General features: G+C 41.2%; 1 protein-coding gene across 1 annotated transcript; it reads left to right on the top strand.

The window, feature by feature from the left end:
* Window positions 1–10,720: 10,720 nt before the first annotated feature.
* Window positions 10,721–11,329, top strand: LOC138902603 (uncharacterized). Its single transcript, XM_070190487.1, has 2 exons — window positions 10,721–10,975; window positions 11,069–11,329. The coding sequence occupies exons 1-2, from the start codon at window positions 10,721–10,723 to the stop codon at window positions 11,327–11,329; spliced, it is 516 nt and encodes a 171-aa protein (XP_070046588.1).
* Window positions 11,330–12,642: the final 1,313 nt, after the last annotated feature.

Here is a 12,642-nt window from a genome sequence, read left to right as displayed (position 1 = left end):
CTGCCTAAGTCCTGAACTTTAATAGATGCTCATTGTGTGTAACTTCTGGCCATCTTGAACCTGTTTAGTCTACTATGTTGGTGTATACATGAGTTTCCAATATTTGTTGCTTGCTCATATTCATGCCTTCCTTTGGATTCTTGTATTAAAATTCCTAGAAAACTAATTCATGCCCAAAATTTATTCGAATCTACTTCTTCCTGTTAAATCCTTCATGTCAACCTGCTACTTCATGGAATTAATCTATGATCATGTGAATCCCATATGCCAATACTGTTTCAATTCCTAGGCAAACATGTTACTCTGCTATTTGTTTCTCTGATATTGTGTTATCATTATGTGATCACTGATTACTTAAGACTCCTAGGGTGAGTTCGATTATGTATTTAGCCTATTCTTTTATGTGTGGTCAACTGGGATAAGTCTTGATGCCTGCTTGTTATGTTAACCTGGAATTAATATGTTTTCACCCACCATGAGTTCTTGTATTTAAGATTTTGAGCCTTTGTGTTATGACAAATATTTGCCTGACACTCAACATGTTAAAGTTTATCATGTTCAAACTAAATGATTGCTTGTCAACTGCTTTGGACCATGCCCACTAGTCTGTTTGTTATTCTGTTTGGCTACAAGCTAGTTGTGATCATGTCTTCATTAGGCTCTCATGTTAAAGACTTTTTATATATAAACTGCTGCTCACCTTTGTTCCTGATTATGATCCTTCTGGACTTCCATGTAAAGACTCTTATGCCTACAGTCCCTTTAGGCTAATACTAAAGCATGCTTACTTTGAAATTCTACTTAGAGTGGTTTGCTATCTTATAATGTTCAATCCTATCACTTTGAACTTGTTTCTGGAGAATATAGCATGTATCTATCCTGTGTATGCTGTGTATGCATGCTGAGACTTGTGTAGTCCTATCTGTATGCCTTTGATTTAGAAACTGCTGTTCTCTATTAGCTATTGCCTTAAGAACTAAGCGTGTAGACTCCAAAGTTGTTTAATTGACCTAGTATATAGCTTGTCACTTGTACGGTTAGTTTGGCATTCAAATGGGTAAGTAAGGCATTTATTTTGGCCTGACTGTTGGGCCAGTTTGGTGCTGAGAGCTGAAGCATATCTATGGCTATCTAGAGTACGGGCATGTTCATCCACGTGAGGGTCCAAGTTTGGTTTAAAGCCAGAAGCATCCTTGATGTGATTTGTATCTATGTAGTTATCCAAGCTTGTCCTGTGGTCATTTATTTGAGTTTGTATTATTTTTATTAGGCATGTAATAATCTGTAATGACGAATAATAGGGAATTAATGAAAGTGGGGGGCTGGAATACTTTAATTCTCGCATAAATGGGTAGAAAATATGCCTATAGGGTTCTAAATGTCTTATTTGCTTGCCATGCCCCATCCTTTGGGGATTATCTGTATGACCTGTTTATAACTTTGCCTACTCACTTAGAAAACCTGATGTAGAGCTTTTAACTAATTTAATGTCTTGACTTGCAATGCTAGAAGATCATACCTATATGACTTAAACTAAACTTGTTTGCTGCTCGTATGACATGTCTCACTTCTGCATCTAGATATCATGCCTATAGGATGCCAATTCAAATAATTGAAACTGCTCACTTTGATATCTCTTACGTGGCTCGCCTAGAAAATATGACTATAGGATTAAACAAATAAACCTGCGCTTTCAACAATTTCATTGTTCAGATCTGAATCATGTAGAAATCATGTATGTAGGATTCTATGGTTCACCCATAGAGCATGGCTATAGGATCATATGACAGAATTTATGTTTTAAAACAACTTCATTGCCCAAATCTGGCCATCTAGAAATCATGCCTATAGGACTTTATATCAACTGTTGAAATGTTTAATCATATTCACTCGTATAGAAACCATGCCTATAAGGTTTAAACGACTTAGCATGTTCCAATTCCATGTCTTTCTGTTCATAACTACTAGTCTACCTAATCATAAACGTAGCTAACATAAGTGATAATTGTTCATTTAATTGATTGCGTGCATAAGAGTCTATAAGAGTTTATCATTTTGAGCAGCCTAAGGGAGTCTTGAACCATTCACATCGTAGGTCCAAAACCTCCTGGACCCTAGGTATGGAGCGGGTAAGCACGCATAGGACACGACTTAGAATTGAACTAGAACGCTTTAGGTAAGCACCTTCAAGATAGTAATCGGGTAGCAGAAGATGATAGTCTGTGCTCGCTGAATAATATGAGCAACCCTTATACTTAAGGGAGTTGCGAAATATTATTTATGTTGCACAGTGTGATTCTTTAGGCTAAAAAACTTAGGACCCCCCATATACGGTTATTACTTGTACACCTGTTTATTGAAACCTAGATTGGACTATGATGTGCATTGTAATGCTCAAAAGTTGTATCAATTATTTATTAGTGGTCAAGTCATTCTTTTCACTTGTGTACAATTTCCTGTAATTAATCGTCTCACCATTTTCTTTGCTTTAACTAGTTATTTGAATTCTCTGCTCTCCTTTAATTGACATGCTCACGTAAGTTAGTTATAATTCAATAATCCGCACATAGTATAGAATTTTGTCGAGAACCACAGTTGTGGACCTCGAAGAGTGCCTAATACCTTCTCTTCGAGGTAATTTGAGCCTTTACTCGATCTTTGATAATACAGACTAGTCAAAATAGAGTTATCCGCAAATAAGTGCCCTAACGCACCTAAAAAATTATTAGGTGGCGACTCTTCTCTTTTAAATACCCTTAAAAGAGTTGTCACGTGTTGAAACCCGCTTTCGCGAGAAAATGGGGTGAGACAATATGGCGACTCTGTTGGGGATATACTTAGGCTCTTACCTTATGAATTTTTATTTGTGTGGATTATGGAATTTTTTGGTTTCTTTCATGTACCTCCCTCTTCCCACCCCCCCTTATTTGTTTGACATTGCTACATCATAAACCTCTCTTCCCCGTCTCCTTTAGTTTCTTCACCTAATTATGTTTTGAATTTTTTTATGAACTATGACAACTTTTTTCCATTGTCTTTTCTTTGTCTTTACCGTCTTACTTATTTTATCGCATTTTTTACTGCCTTTGTGGGCTTTCACCATGAAAATTATTTGACTACATGTTATCACGTTCTCATAAAAACATGCTTTCAATACCATATTCCACTCGTGCCTACTATCAACATAAGGCACTTGATAAGTGTTTGTGCTTTCCTTAAATACCCTTATCAAATCGGAAAGGCTTATTAGCGGTAGACTAGTTGATCAGCAGTGCAGTCTACGGTCCCGTGCCTTTCCCTCTCAGGTAGTCATCTTGAGAGTATCAGTCTAGACCCTTCTAGAAACCCACTCTGATTGAAATGTGCATGCATCATGTTAAAATCTAGGATGGATTAAAAGCCCATGGCGCACTAATCCGGTTGGATAAGCCTTCTCCAAAGTCCAAAGGGATCTCCACAATCCTGAGAAAATGTGCTAACATATTGACTGTTATTGCATAATTAATCAAATATGAGGGGGGGGGGGGCTAACTCTTTTATTTTATGCAGAAAATGAGGCACAAAATTCCTAGGTTCGGCATGGTCGAGAACATCCCACCTCTGCTGATTAATTGGTGGAACGACCTCGCACCGTGTGATAGAAACCATGTAAGAAGGGTGCTGGGTAATTTACCATCCTTGATGGATATCCGGCTAAACAGAGAACTCATTGAGGCAGCCACTATGTTTTGGGAAGAAAAGAGAGTTGTCTTTCGATTTGGTAATATGGAGATGACTCCCCTCTTGGAAGAAATCAGAGGTTTTGCCAAACTTCCATGGGATAGTCCGGGTCTATTGGTACCGAAAAATCATACTCGTGCGGTTTTCTAAAAATGGTTGGGTTCAAGAATAATGATGAGTTGGTTTGCTTGAAGAAGTCCTACATTCCCTTTGACTCTCTCTACGAACGGTATGGGCACAACACGTCATACCATTTGCATCATGAGGAATTGGCTAACACCTCCGTTGGATGGGTTCATCGTCGAGTTTATGTCTTCATAGTTTGCTTTCTAGGGTTGCTGATTTTTCCAATGCAAGGAGAGAAAATTCACACTCATTTTGACATGGTTGCCAAGACCATGATAGAAGGGATCAAAGGACAAAAATACACTATTGTTCCTATGATACTAGCTGAAATGTGCCGAGCTTTGGATCGATGGAAACACGGGGCTGGATATTTTGAGGGGTGCAATCTTCTGCTACAGGTTTGGTTGTTCGAACATCTTTAAAGAGGAGACTACCGTCAAGAGTTTCTGCGAAGGCCGTTGAATGACTACATCTCCAGTCATCATCCAAAGAAGATGACATTCACTCCTGATATGTTTGCAAAGCCTGCAAATGGTGTGAGATGGGTACGCCTCTTCAGCAATTTGACTGACAAACAGGTACACTAGATGTTCGTGTGGTTTTCCAGCAAAGAGTTCATAATCCGGTCCAAAGGGGCCGCCCATCTGGTATTGATCGGGTTGCGAGGGATCTGCACTTACGCTCCTATAAGGGTGATGAGGCAAGCTGGGAGGAAACAGGTTATATCTCGGGTTTCTAATATGACTCAGTATAAGGCGGACTTCAAAGGGAATGCCATTCCTTTCAAGTTTGAGGCTCAACACATGTTGAATCAAAAGATCGTTGTAGATGGAGAGACTATTGAGCCCAGCAGTTATCATGCTGGGCATATGTATTACTACCTTTCGTGGCTAGAGGATGACATAACCAGGGATGTCAAATCGGGAATCAACCTGAAAGGAAGGATCATAGATAAAGCGACCGAGGCCCAGGTAAAGTACAAAAGGCTGCACAAAAAGTTTTTTGAATATGAGGCCAAACATCTGGAACAACATAAGATAGACATGGAAGCAATAAAAGAATGGAAGAAGATCGCAAACAAGTCAACAGAAAGACTGGAACACTTAGAGCAAGGGTTGATGGAATTGGAAGAATAGATGAGGAAGAGGCTCTGGGATTGCCAAGGTATGGGCTACGACGAGGGAGGGAAGCTGGCCATGGCTTACTTACTGTTCGACATGCGCGACCTTGGGAATGAGATCGATGGAGCCAAGAAGGGAAAGCATAGAGAAGGTCCATCTGGGACCAAGTAGGATAGGAAGAACCTTTCTTTCATTGTTTTATAGTTAGATTTCGTTTAGATTCGATGTAATAAGGCTTTATGCCATTAGTAACTCTATATCATTATTTTGATTTAGTAATAGATTGGTTTGATTTATCTTTTACTTTAATAGAATGAGGTAACGTTGGCACATATTTTCTCCAAGTCTACTTGTCGCTTAGGCCTACCTTAGGCACAACGAGGTCCCTAAATTAGGACGTGAACCATTACATGCCTTACGTGCTATATGTTTAAATATTGCAAAACTCTTTTATCTCATCTTACTGACTTGGCTACCTTTTGTTTATTCTTTCTTTGATTATTCCTATTCCCAAAGGTTGGTTCGTGCATTCTGGCAATGTCAGCGTATCGCACAAGATCTAGAAGTCCTCCACCTCCTCCCCCTCCTAACGACATCAAAAGCAAGGGCAAAGGAAAGTGAATGATTTGAGTGGAAACAGAAAAGACAATTCTCTTATGGCAGAGAATATAGAGACTTCAAATGGAAGAAGTACACCGGGGTAGAATGAACTGGTTCTATGATTGGAACATATGATTTTGGAGTTACAAGGCGAACTTGAACAGGTTCGCAACCTCACAAACCTCTCCCTTACCCTAAATATCCCCAACATCAATCACCAGAATGCTACCACTCAAAACCAGATACCACCCCAGAACCCACAACCCCAAAATCCACCACCCATAGCTCCATGAAACACCCTACTACACAGCACTACCAAACCCCCACACCCCCGCAAAATGTTAGCCCTCCACCATTACAAACTCCTCAGCAACACCACCAAAATACGATCCAATATCCGCAAACCGCCACCTACCCTACTCCTTAGAATATTCCACAACCTACCTACGATCCACTCCAGACCTCCATCAATGATCACCCATACACTCAAGTACCTGGAACATACCAAAGCAACCCCATATATATGGAAACTCTACCACACACCCCACAGCAAACACAATACTTACCTGAACCTACCCAAAAGGACCTGCTCATCCAGAACATAACCGAGGAACTAAAGAAATCATCTGGAAGGGTCCTGAATGTTGAGGGAGGAAAAAGCATGGAATGATTGAATTATGACGATTTGTGTATCCAACCAGATGTGGAGTTTCCATAGGGTTACAAACCCCCAAAGTTTGAAATGTTTGATGGAACGGTGATCCCAAGGTGCATTTGAGGACTTACTGAGATAATCTCGTGGGAACAGGCAAGAACGAGCAAATCCGCATGAAGCTGTTCATGCGAAGTCTCACTGGGGATGCTTTATCCTAGTACATCAGTCAGAACCCAAAGAAGTGGCCAAATTAGGCAAGTATGCCATACGACTTTATGGATTGATTCAAGTTCAATATTGAAAATGCACCGGATGTTTTCTATATCCAGAATCTCAAGAAGAAACCCACTGAAACCTTCTGTGAGTATGCCACCCATTGGAGGTCAGAAGTTGCTAAAGTAAGACTGCCGCTAGAAGAGGAACAAATGAATAAGTTCTTCGTTAGAGCTTAGGACCCACAATATTATGAGATATTGATGGTCATAGAGAACCAAAAGTTCTCTGACATCATCAAGTTGGGAGAAAGAATCGAAGAGGGCATCAAGAGTGATATGGTTACCAACTTTGAAGCTCTAAAAGATACCAATAAAGCTTTATAGTCTGGGGGTATTTCCAAGAAGAAGGAAGTAGGTGCCATGATTATGGCCCAAGGGCCAAAGTCTCCCCTTACCTATCAAACACCCCTACCGACATATCAGCCTTCACCCCCAAAATACAATTACCCTGCTACCACTTACCACACCTATAATACCCAACCAACATACTACCACTCATCTCCACCAGCCCGTCAGAACTATCCAAAACCCTGACCAAATTTCGACTGCAGAGCTCCTAGACAATACACCCCTATCACCGAACCCATAGCCCACTTGTACGAGAGACTGAAGGCCGCTGATTATGTCACTCCTATTCCTGCAGCCGCTATTGAAAATCCCTCTCAGTGGGTCAACCCTAACAAAACTTGTGCCTATCACTCAGGCATGAAGGGACACACTATTAAGGAATATCGCATGTTGAAAGACAAGATCCAGACATTGATCGACACCAAAGTGATACATGCAAAGGAATCTGCACCAAACACCCGTAATAACTCCCTTCCCGATCACATGGGTGAGGGAGTAAACATGATCGAGATCGATGAAGAATGGGACCAGGAGGGGTCTATCGGCCTTGTTCGAGAAGGAGACACTACTATGACATCTCCTGTCACACTCTCACCAATTGTGGTTCAAACCAAGGCACCGTTCGAGATTGAAGTGGCTACACATAGGCCACCATTCATTGTGATGGTAGCTCCATTGCCATCCTACTAATTCGATGTTATTCCATAGGATTATGTGGCAGAGGCAAGAAGGAAAGGGAAAGCCAAGATGGAAGAAATGGGTGCCGCCCAGGGAGTGACTAGAACAGGATGGGTCTACATGCCGGAAAACCTCGCTCAGGGGGGGACAAGTAAGGAGACCACGTCAAAACCACCTGTTGTGGAAATAGGTACTGATGATCACTGGAGAAAGGTACAAGTGAAGGAGTATTCTGTTATTGACCACCTAAACAAAACTCTTGCTCAAATATCTATCCTGTCATTGCTGAAAAACTCGGACGCACACAAGAACGCATTGATGAAGGTGTTAAGTGAAGTCACATACCTATTGGCATCAATAGTGGAGAGATGGAAAATATGGTGGGACAGGTGCTGGAGACACATAAGATCACCTTCCACAAAGATGATTTGCCACCGAAAGGTCTGAGCCATAACAGAGCATTGCACATCACCGTACAATATGAAGACAAGTTCATTGCTCAAGTTTTGATTGATGGGGGTTCAGCTCTGAATATATGCCCTTTCACTACTCTGAAAAGATTGGGCATAGTATACCGGAGATAAGGTTGGGAAGCATGAACATGAAAATATTCGATGGGTCCGAAAGAGCTACAATTAGAGAAATTAATCTGGATTTAAAGATAGGCCCGACCATGTTCGATGTCGAATTCCAGGTGTTGGACATCTCCGCCACCTATAACCTATTATTGGGACGACCATGGATACACATGGATGGGGCAGTTGCTTCTACTTTGCATCAAGGCATGAAGTTCAAGTGGAATTATCAGAAGGTAGTTATCCACGGGGATGGAAGCAATCCTATCTATACCTACCAAATCGTACCAGTAGTTAAGAACAGAAGGAAATTGGAAGAAAAAACATTCTACAACATTAAACGAATAAATACGATTGAGAAAGGATGACGGTGGAGCAACAAGGTGCTAAGCATGCTGTTGTAGTTAGGGTATGAACTAGGCAAGGGTCTTGGTCCTAAGCTTCAAGGTATAACAGAACCAATACGACCACAAACTCAAGGTACAAGCTTTGGTCTCGGGTACGAATACACTGTGCAAAAATATGAGGATTGGTCACCACCATGGCATGAGTTTCCTTACCCATTGCCTAAACCCATACCACCGCTACACCAGACATTCCGCAAGGCTGACGTGATTTGGGGTTATGAAGAATCTGGCATGAGGAGCCTATTTTTGAATGAGGAAGATATGGACTACAGTGCAATCTTGGAGGAGGTAGAGGAAGACCTTACCATCCAATCAGTGGTAGATGGAGCTGTTCTCAGGAACTGGACCACTGCACTATTCCCGGCTCGCCGAGTACCTGGGTAGCTTTGGCAGAACTAGCATAATTTCCTTTAAAATTATTTTCTGGCATTTAAGACATTTTCGTATTTTATTTTGAAATAAATGCTCGAGACATCAATTCATATTTATCTGACAGTTTAAAGTTTTAATTTAATGAATTATTGCTTTTCGTTTATTTATATTATTATCTCTTTGCATTCTTTTTAGCATAATTATTACCTATCCTGTTGAATCTACAACTATGACATGTAATGAGATAATGCAACACGATGAAAACAATTAATAAGAAAAGGAAAATGATGTAATACTTGAGGAAATTGTTAGGGAAATCGAGGATTTTGAAAACAAACCAAAGTCCAATCTGGAAGAAACTGAAGCAGTTAATTTGGGGGATTCCGAAACAGTCAAAGAAACTCGCATTAGCATTCATCTATCACCGTCAGACAAGGAAAAGTATATCAAATTTTTTGAAGGAATATGAGGACATTTTTGCATGGCCCTATGATGACATGACAGGGTTGAGCACATCTATAGTAGCCCACAAGCTACCTACCAACCCCATGTGTCCACCGGTAAAGCATAAACTCAAAAATTTCAAGCCAGACATGAGTTTGAAGATAAAAGAGGAGGTTACCAAGCAAATCAAAGCCAAGGTCCTTCGAGTGGTCGAGTATCCAACCTAGTTAGCCAATATTATGCCTGTACCAAAGAAAGATGGGAAGGTCAAGGTGTGCGTTGACTATCGAGATTTCAACAGAGCAAGTCCTAAGGATGATTTTTCACTACCAAACATACACATATTGATTGATAATTGTGCCGAGCATGAACTCCAATCCTTTGTTGATTGCTTCGCAGGGTACCACCAGATCTAGATGGACAAAGAGGATGCAGAAAAGACAACCTTCATTACACCATGGGGAGTATACTGCTACAAGATGATGCTGTTTGATTTGAAGAATGCCGAGGCAACCTACATGAGGGCCATGACCACTCTCTTCCATTATATGATACACAAAGAAATAGAGGTGTACGTGGATGATGTCATCATCAAATCTAATAAGAGCCCGGATCACATAGCAGACCTGAGAAAGTTCTTCAACCGACTACGAAAGTACAATCTGAAGTTGAATCCTGCAAAATATGCTTTTGGAGTCCCTGTCAGGAAGTTCCTAGGTTTCATTATTAGTCGTTGCGGCATTGAATTAGATCCGTCAAAGATCAAGGCCATCTAGAATCTACCGCCGCCAAAAAGGCAAAAAGGACGTAATGAGTTTCTTGGGCCGTCTCAACTATATTAGCTATTTCATAGCACAGTCGATGGTAATATGTGAACCAATATTCAAGATGATGAGGAAGGATGCTGCAATAAGTTGGACTGAGGAGTGTCAAAAGGCCTTCGACAAAATCAAGGAGTAACTGTCCAAACCTCTTGTGTTGGTCCCACTGGAGCTCGGGAGACCTTTACCGTTGTACCTATCTGTGTTGGACGGAGCATTTGGATGCTTCCTGGGGCAACATGACGAGACCGAAAAAAAAGAGCAAGCAATATATTATCTGAGTAAGAAGTTCACGCCTTACGAAGCTCGATACTCGCTATTGGAACACACCTGTTGCACCTATTCATGCCCAGAAGCTGAGGCATTATTTTTGTGCATACACCACATACCTCATATCGAGAATGGATCCTCTGAAGTACATTTTCCAGAAACCTATGCCTATTGGAAAGTTGGCAAAGTGGAAAATACTACTAAGTGAGTTCGACATCGTCTATGTGACCTAGAAGGCAGTTAAGGGGCAAGCATTGGCTGATCACCTGAAAGAGAATCCAGTGGGCGGAGAATACAAACCATTAAAAATGTATTTTCCCGACGAGGAAGTGTCTTTCATAGGAGAAGATATCGTCGAAGCATATGATGGTTGGAGAATGTTCTTCGACGGAGCCGTAAACTTCAAGGGAGTAGGCATTGGAGCTGTCATGGTATCAAAAACTGGTCAACATTATCCGATATCTGTCAAACTCAGATTCCCATGCACCAACAATATGACAGAATATGAGGTTTGCATTCTGGGACTCAAATTAGTCATCGACATGAACATCCAGGAATTACTGGTAGTTGGAGACTCAGACTTGCTAATACATCAGGTGCTTGGAGAATGGGCCACCAAGAATACCAAGATATTGCCATACTTACACAGTGTGTAGGATTTGATCAAAAGGTTCTCAAAGATAGAGTTCAAGCATGTTCCTAGAATCCAGAACGAGTTTGTAGATGCACTGGCCACTCTGTCTTCCATGATACAACATCCAGACAAGAACTATATTGATCCCATCCCATTAGAAATCTGTAAGCAGCATGCTTACTGCGCTCACGCCGAAGAAGAGTTCGATGGGAATCCATGGTTTCACGATATCGGGGAGTATTTGGAGAAAAGAGAATACCCGGAAAACACTACACACACCTAGAAGCACATGCTTCAGAGGTTATCTAATTATTTCTTTTATAACGGAGTAATTCTGTACAGAAGAACTCCCGACTTGGGATTGTTGAGATGTGTCGATGCCAGGGAAGTGTCTAGATTGATCTAAGAGATGCATGCCAGAACCTGCGGACCTCACATGAATGGGTTCGTTCTAGCCAAGAAGATATTAAGAGCAGGATAGTTTTGGATGACCATGGAAATTGACTGCATCAAGTATGTACAGAAGTGTTACTAGTGTCAGGTGCATGTTGATATGATACGAGTACCACACAATAAACTCAATGTGATGAGTTTGCCCTGGCCTTTCTCCGCCCGGGGTATCGATGTCATTGGACCAATCGAGCCCGCTGCCTCCAACGGGCACAGATTTATCTTGGTGGCCATAGACTATTTCACAAAATGGGTCAAAGCCGCCTCCTACAAAGCCGTGACTAAGAAGGTCGTACCAAAGACCATATTGTCTGCCGCTTCGGGGTGACCAAATCAATCATTACCGTCAATGCCGCCAATCTCAATAGTGACCTGATGAAAGCCATGTGTGAAACTTTCAAGATAAAACACCAGAACTCTGCAGCATATAGGCTATAAATGAATGAAGCCGTAGAAGCCTCCAATAAGAACATTAAGAAGATATTAAGGAAGATGGTGGACAATTACATGCAGTGGCATGAGAAGCTACCATTTTCTCTACTCGTATACCGCACCACAATCCAAACGTTAACTGGGGCAATTCCTTATTTTTTGGTCTACGGTACTGAAGCTATTATACTCGCCGAGGTAGAAATTCCTTCCTTAAAAATCATACAAGAGGCCGAGCTTAGCGATGCAGAATGGGTACGAAGCCGATATGAACATTTGGCTCTCATTGATGGTAAAAGAATGAAGGCGGTGTGTCATTCTACCAGAACAGAATGGCAAGGGCTTTCAACAAGAAGGTGAGACCGAGGCAATTCATACCGGGGAAATTGGTGCTGAAGCGAATATTTCCACATCAAGATGAAGCAAAAGGAAAATTCTCATCTAACTGTCAAGGGCCTTACATGGTTCACCGAGTGCTGACATGAGGAGCACTCATACTAGTAGAAATGGATGGAGAGATATGGCCAAAACCTATCAATTCGGACGCTGTCAAAAGATATTATGTTTGAGATTGTATTTGCACTTTCTTCTTGATGTAACATGAACTACGCTTGACCTGATTCCCATTTAAGAGGGGATACGTAGGCAACCCTATGGGTTTGATCACATTATAATAAAATCTTCATTCCCCTTTATGGTCAGAAATTGGGACAAGAT

The sequence above is a fragment of the Nicotiana tomentosiformis genome, chromosome 12 (genome assembly GCF_000390325.3).
Source record: "Nicotiana tomentosiformis chromosome 12, ASM39032v3, whole genome shotgun sequence".
Lineage (NCBI taxonomy): Eukaryota > Viridiplantae > Streptophyta > Magnoliopsida > Solanales > Solanaceae > Nicotiana > Nicotiana tomentosiformis.
Note: the sequence above shows the minus strand (reverse complement) of the source record. Positions and strands in the feature narration are given on the sequence as shown.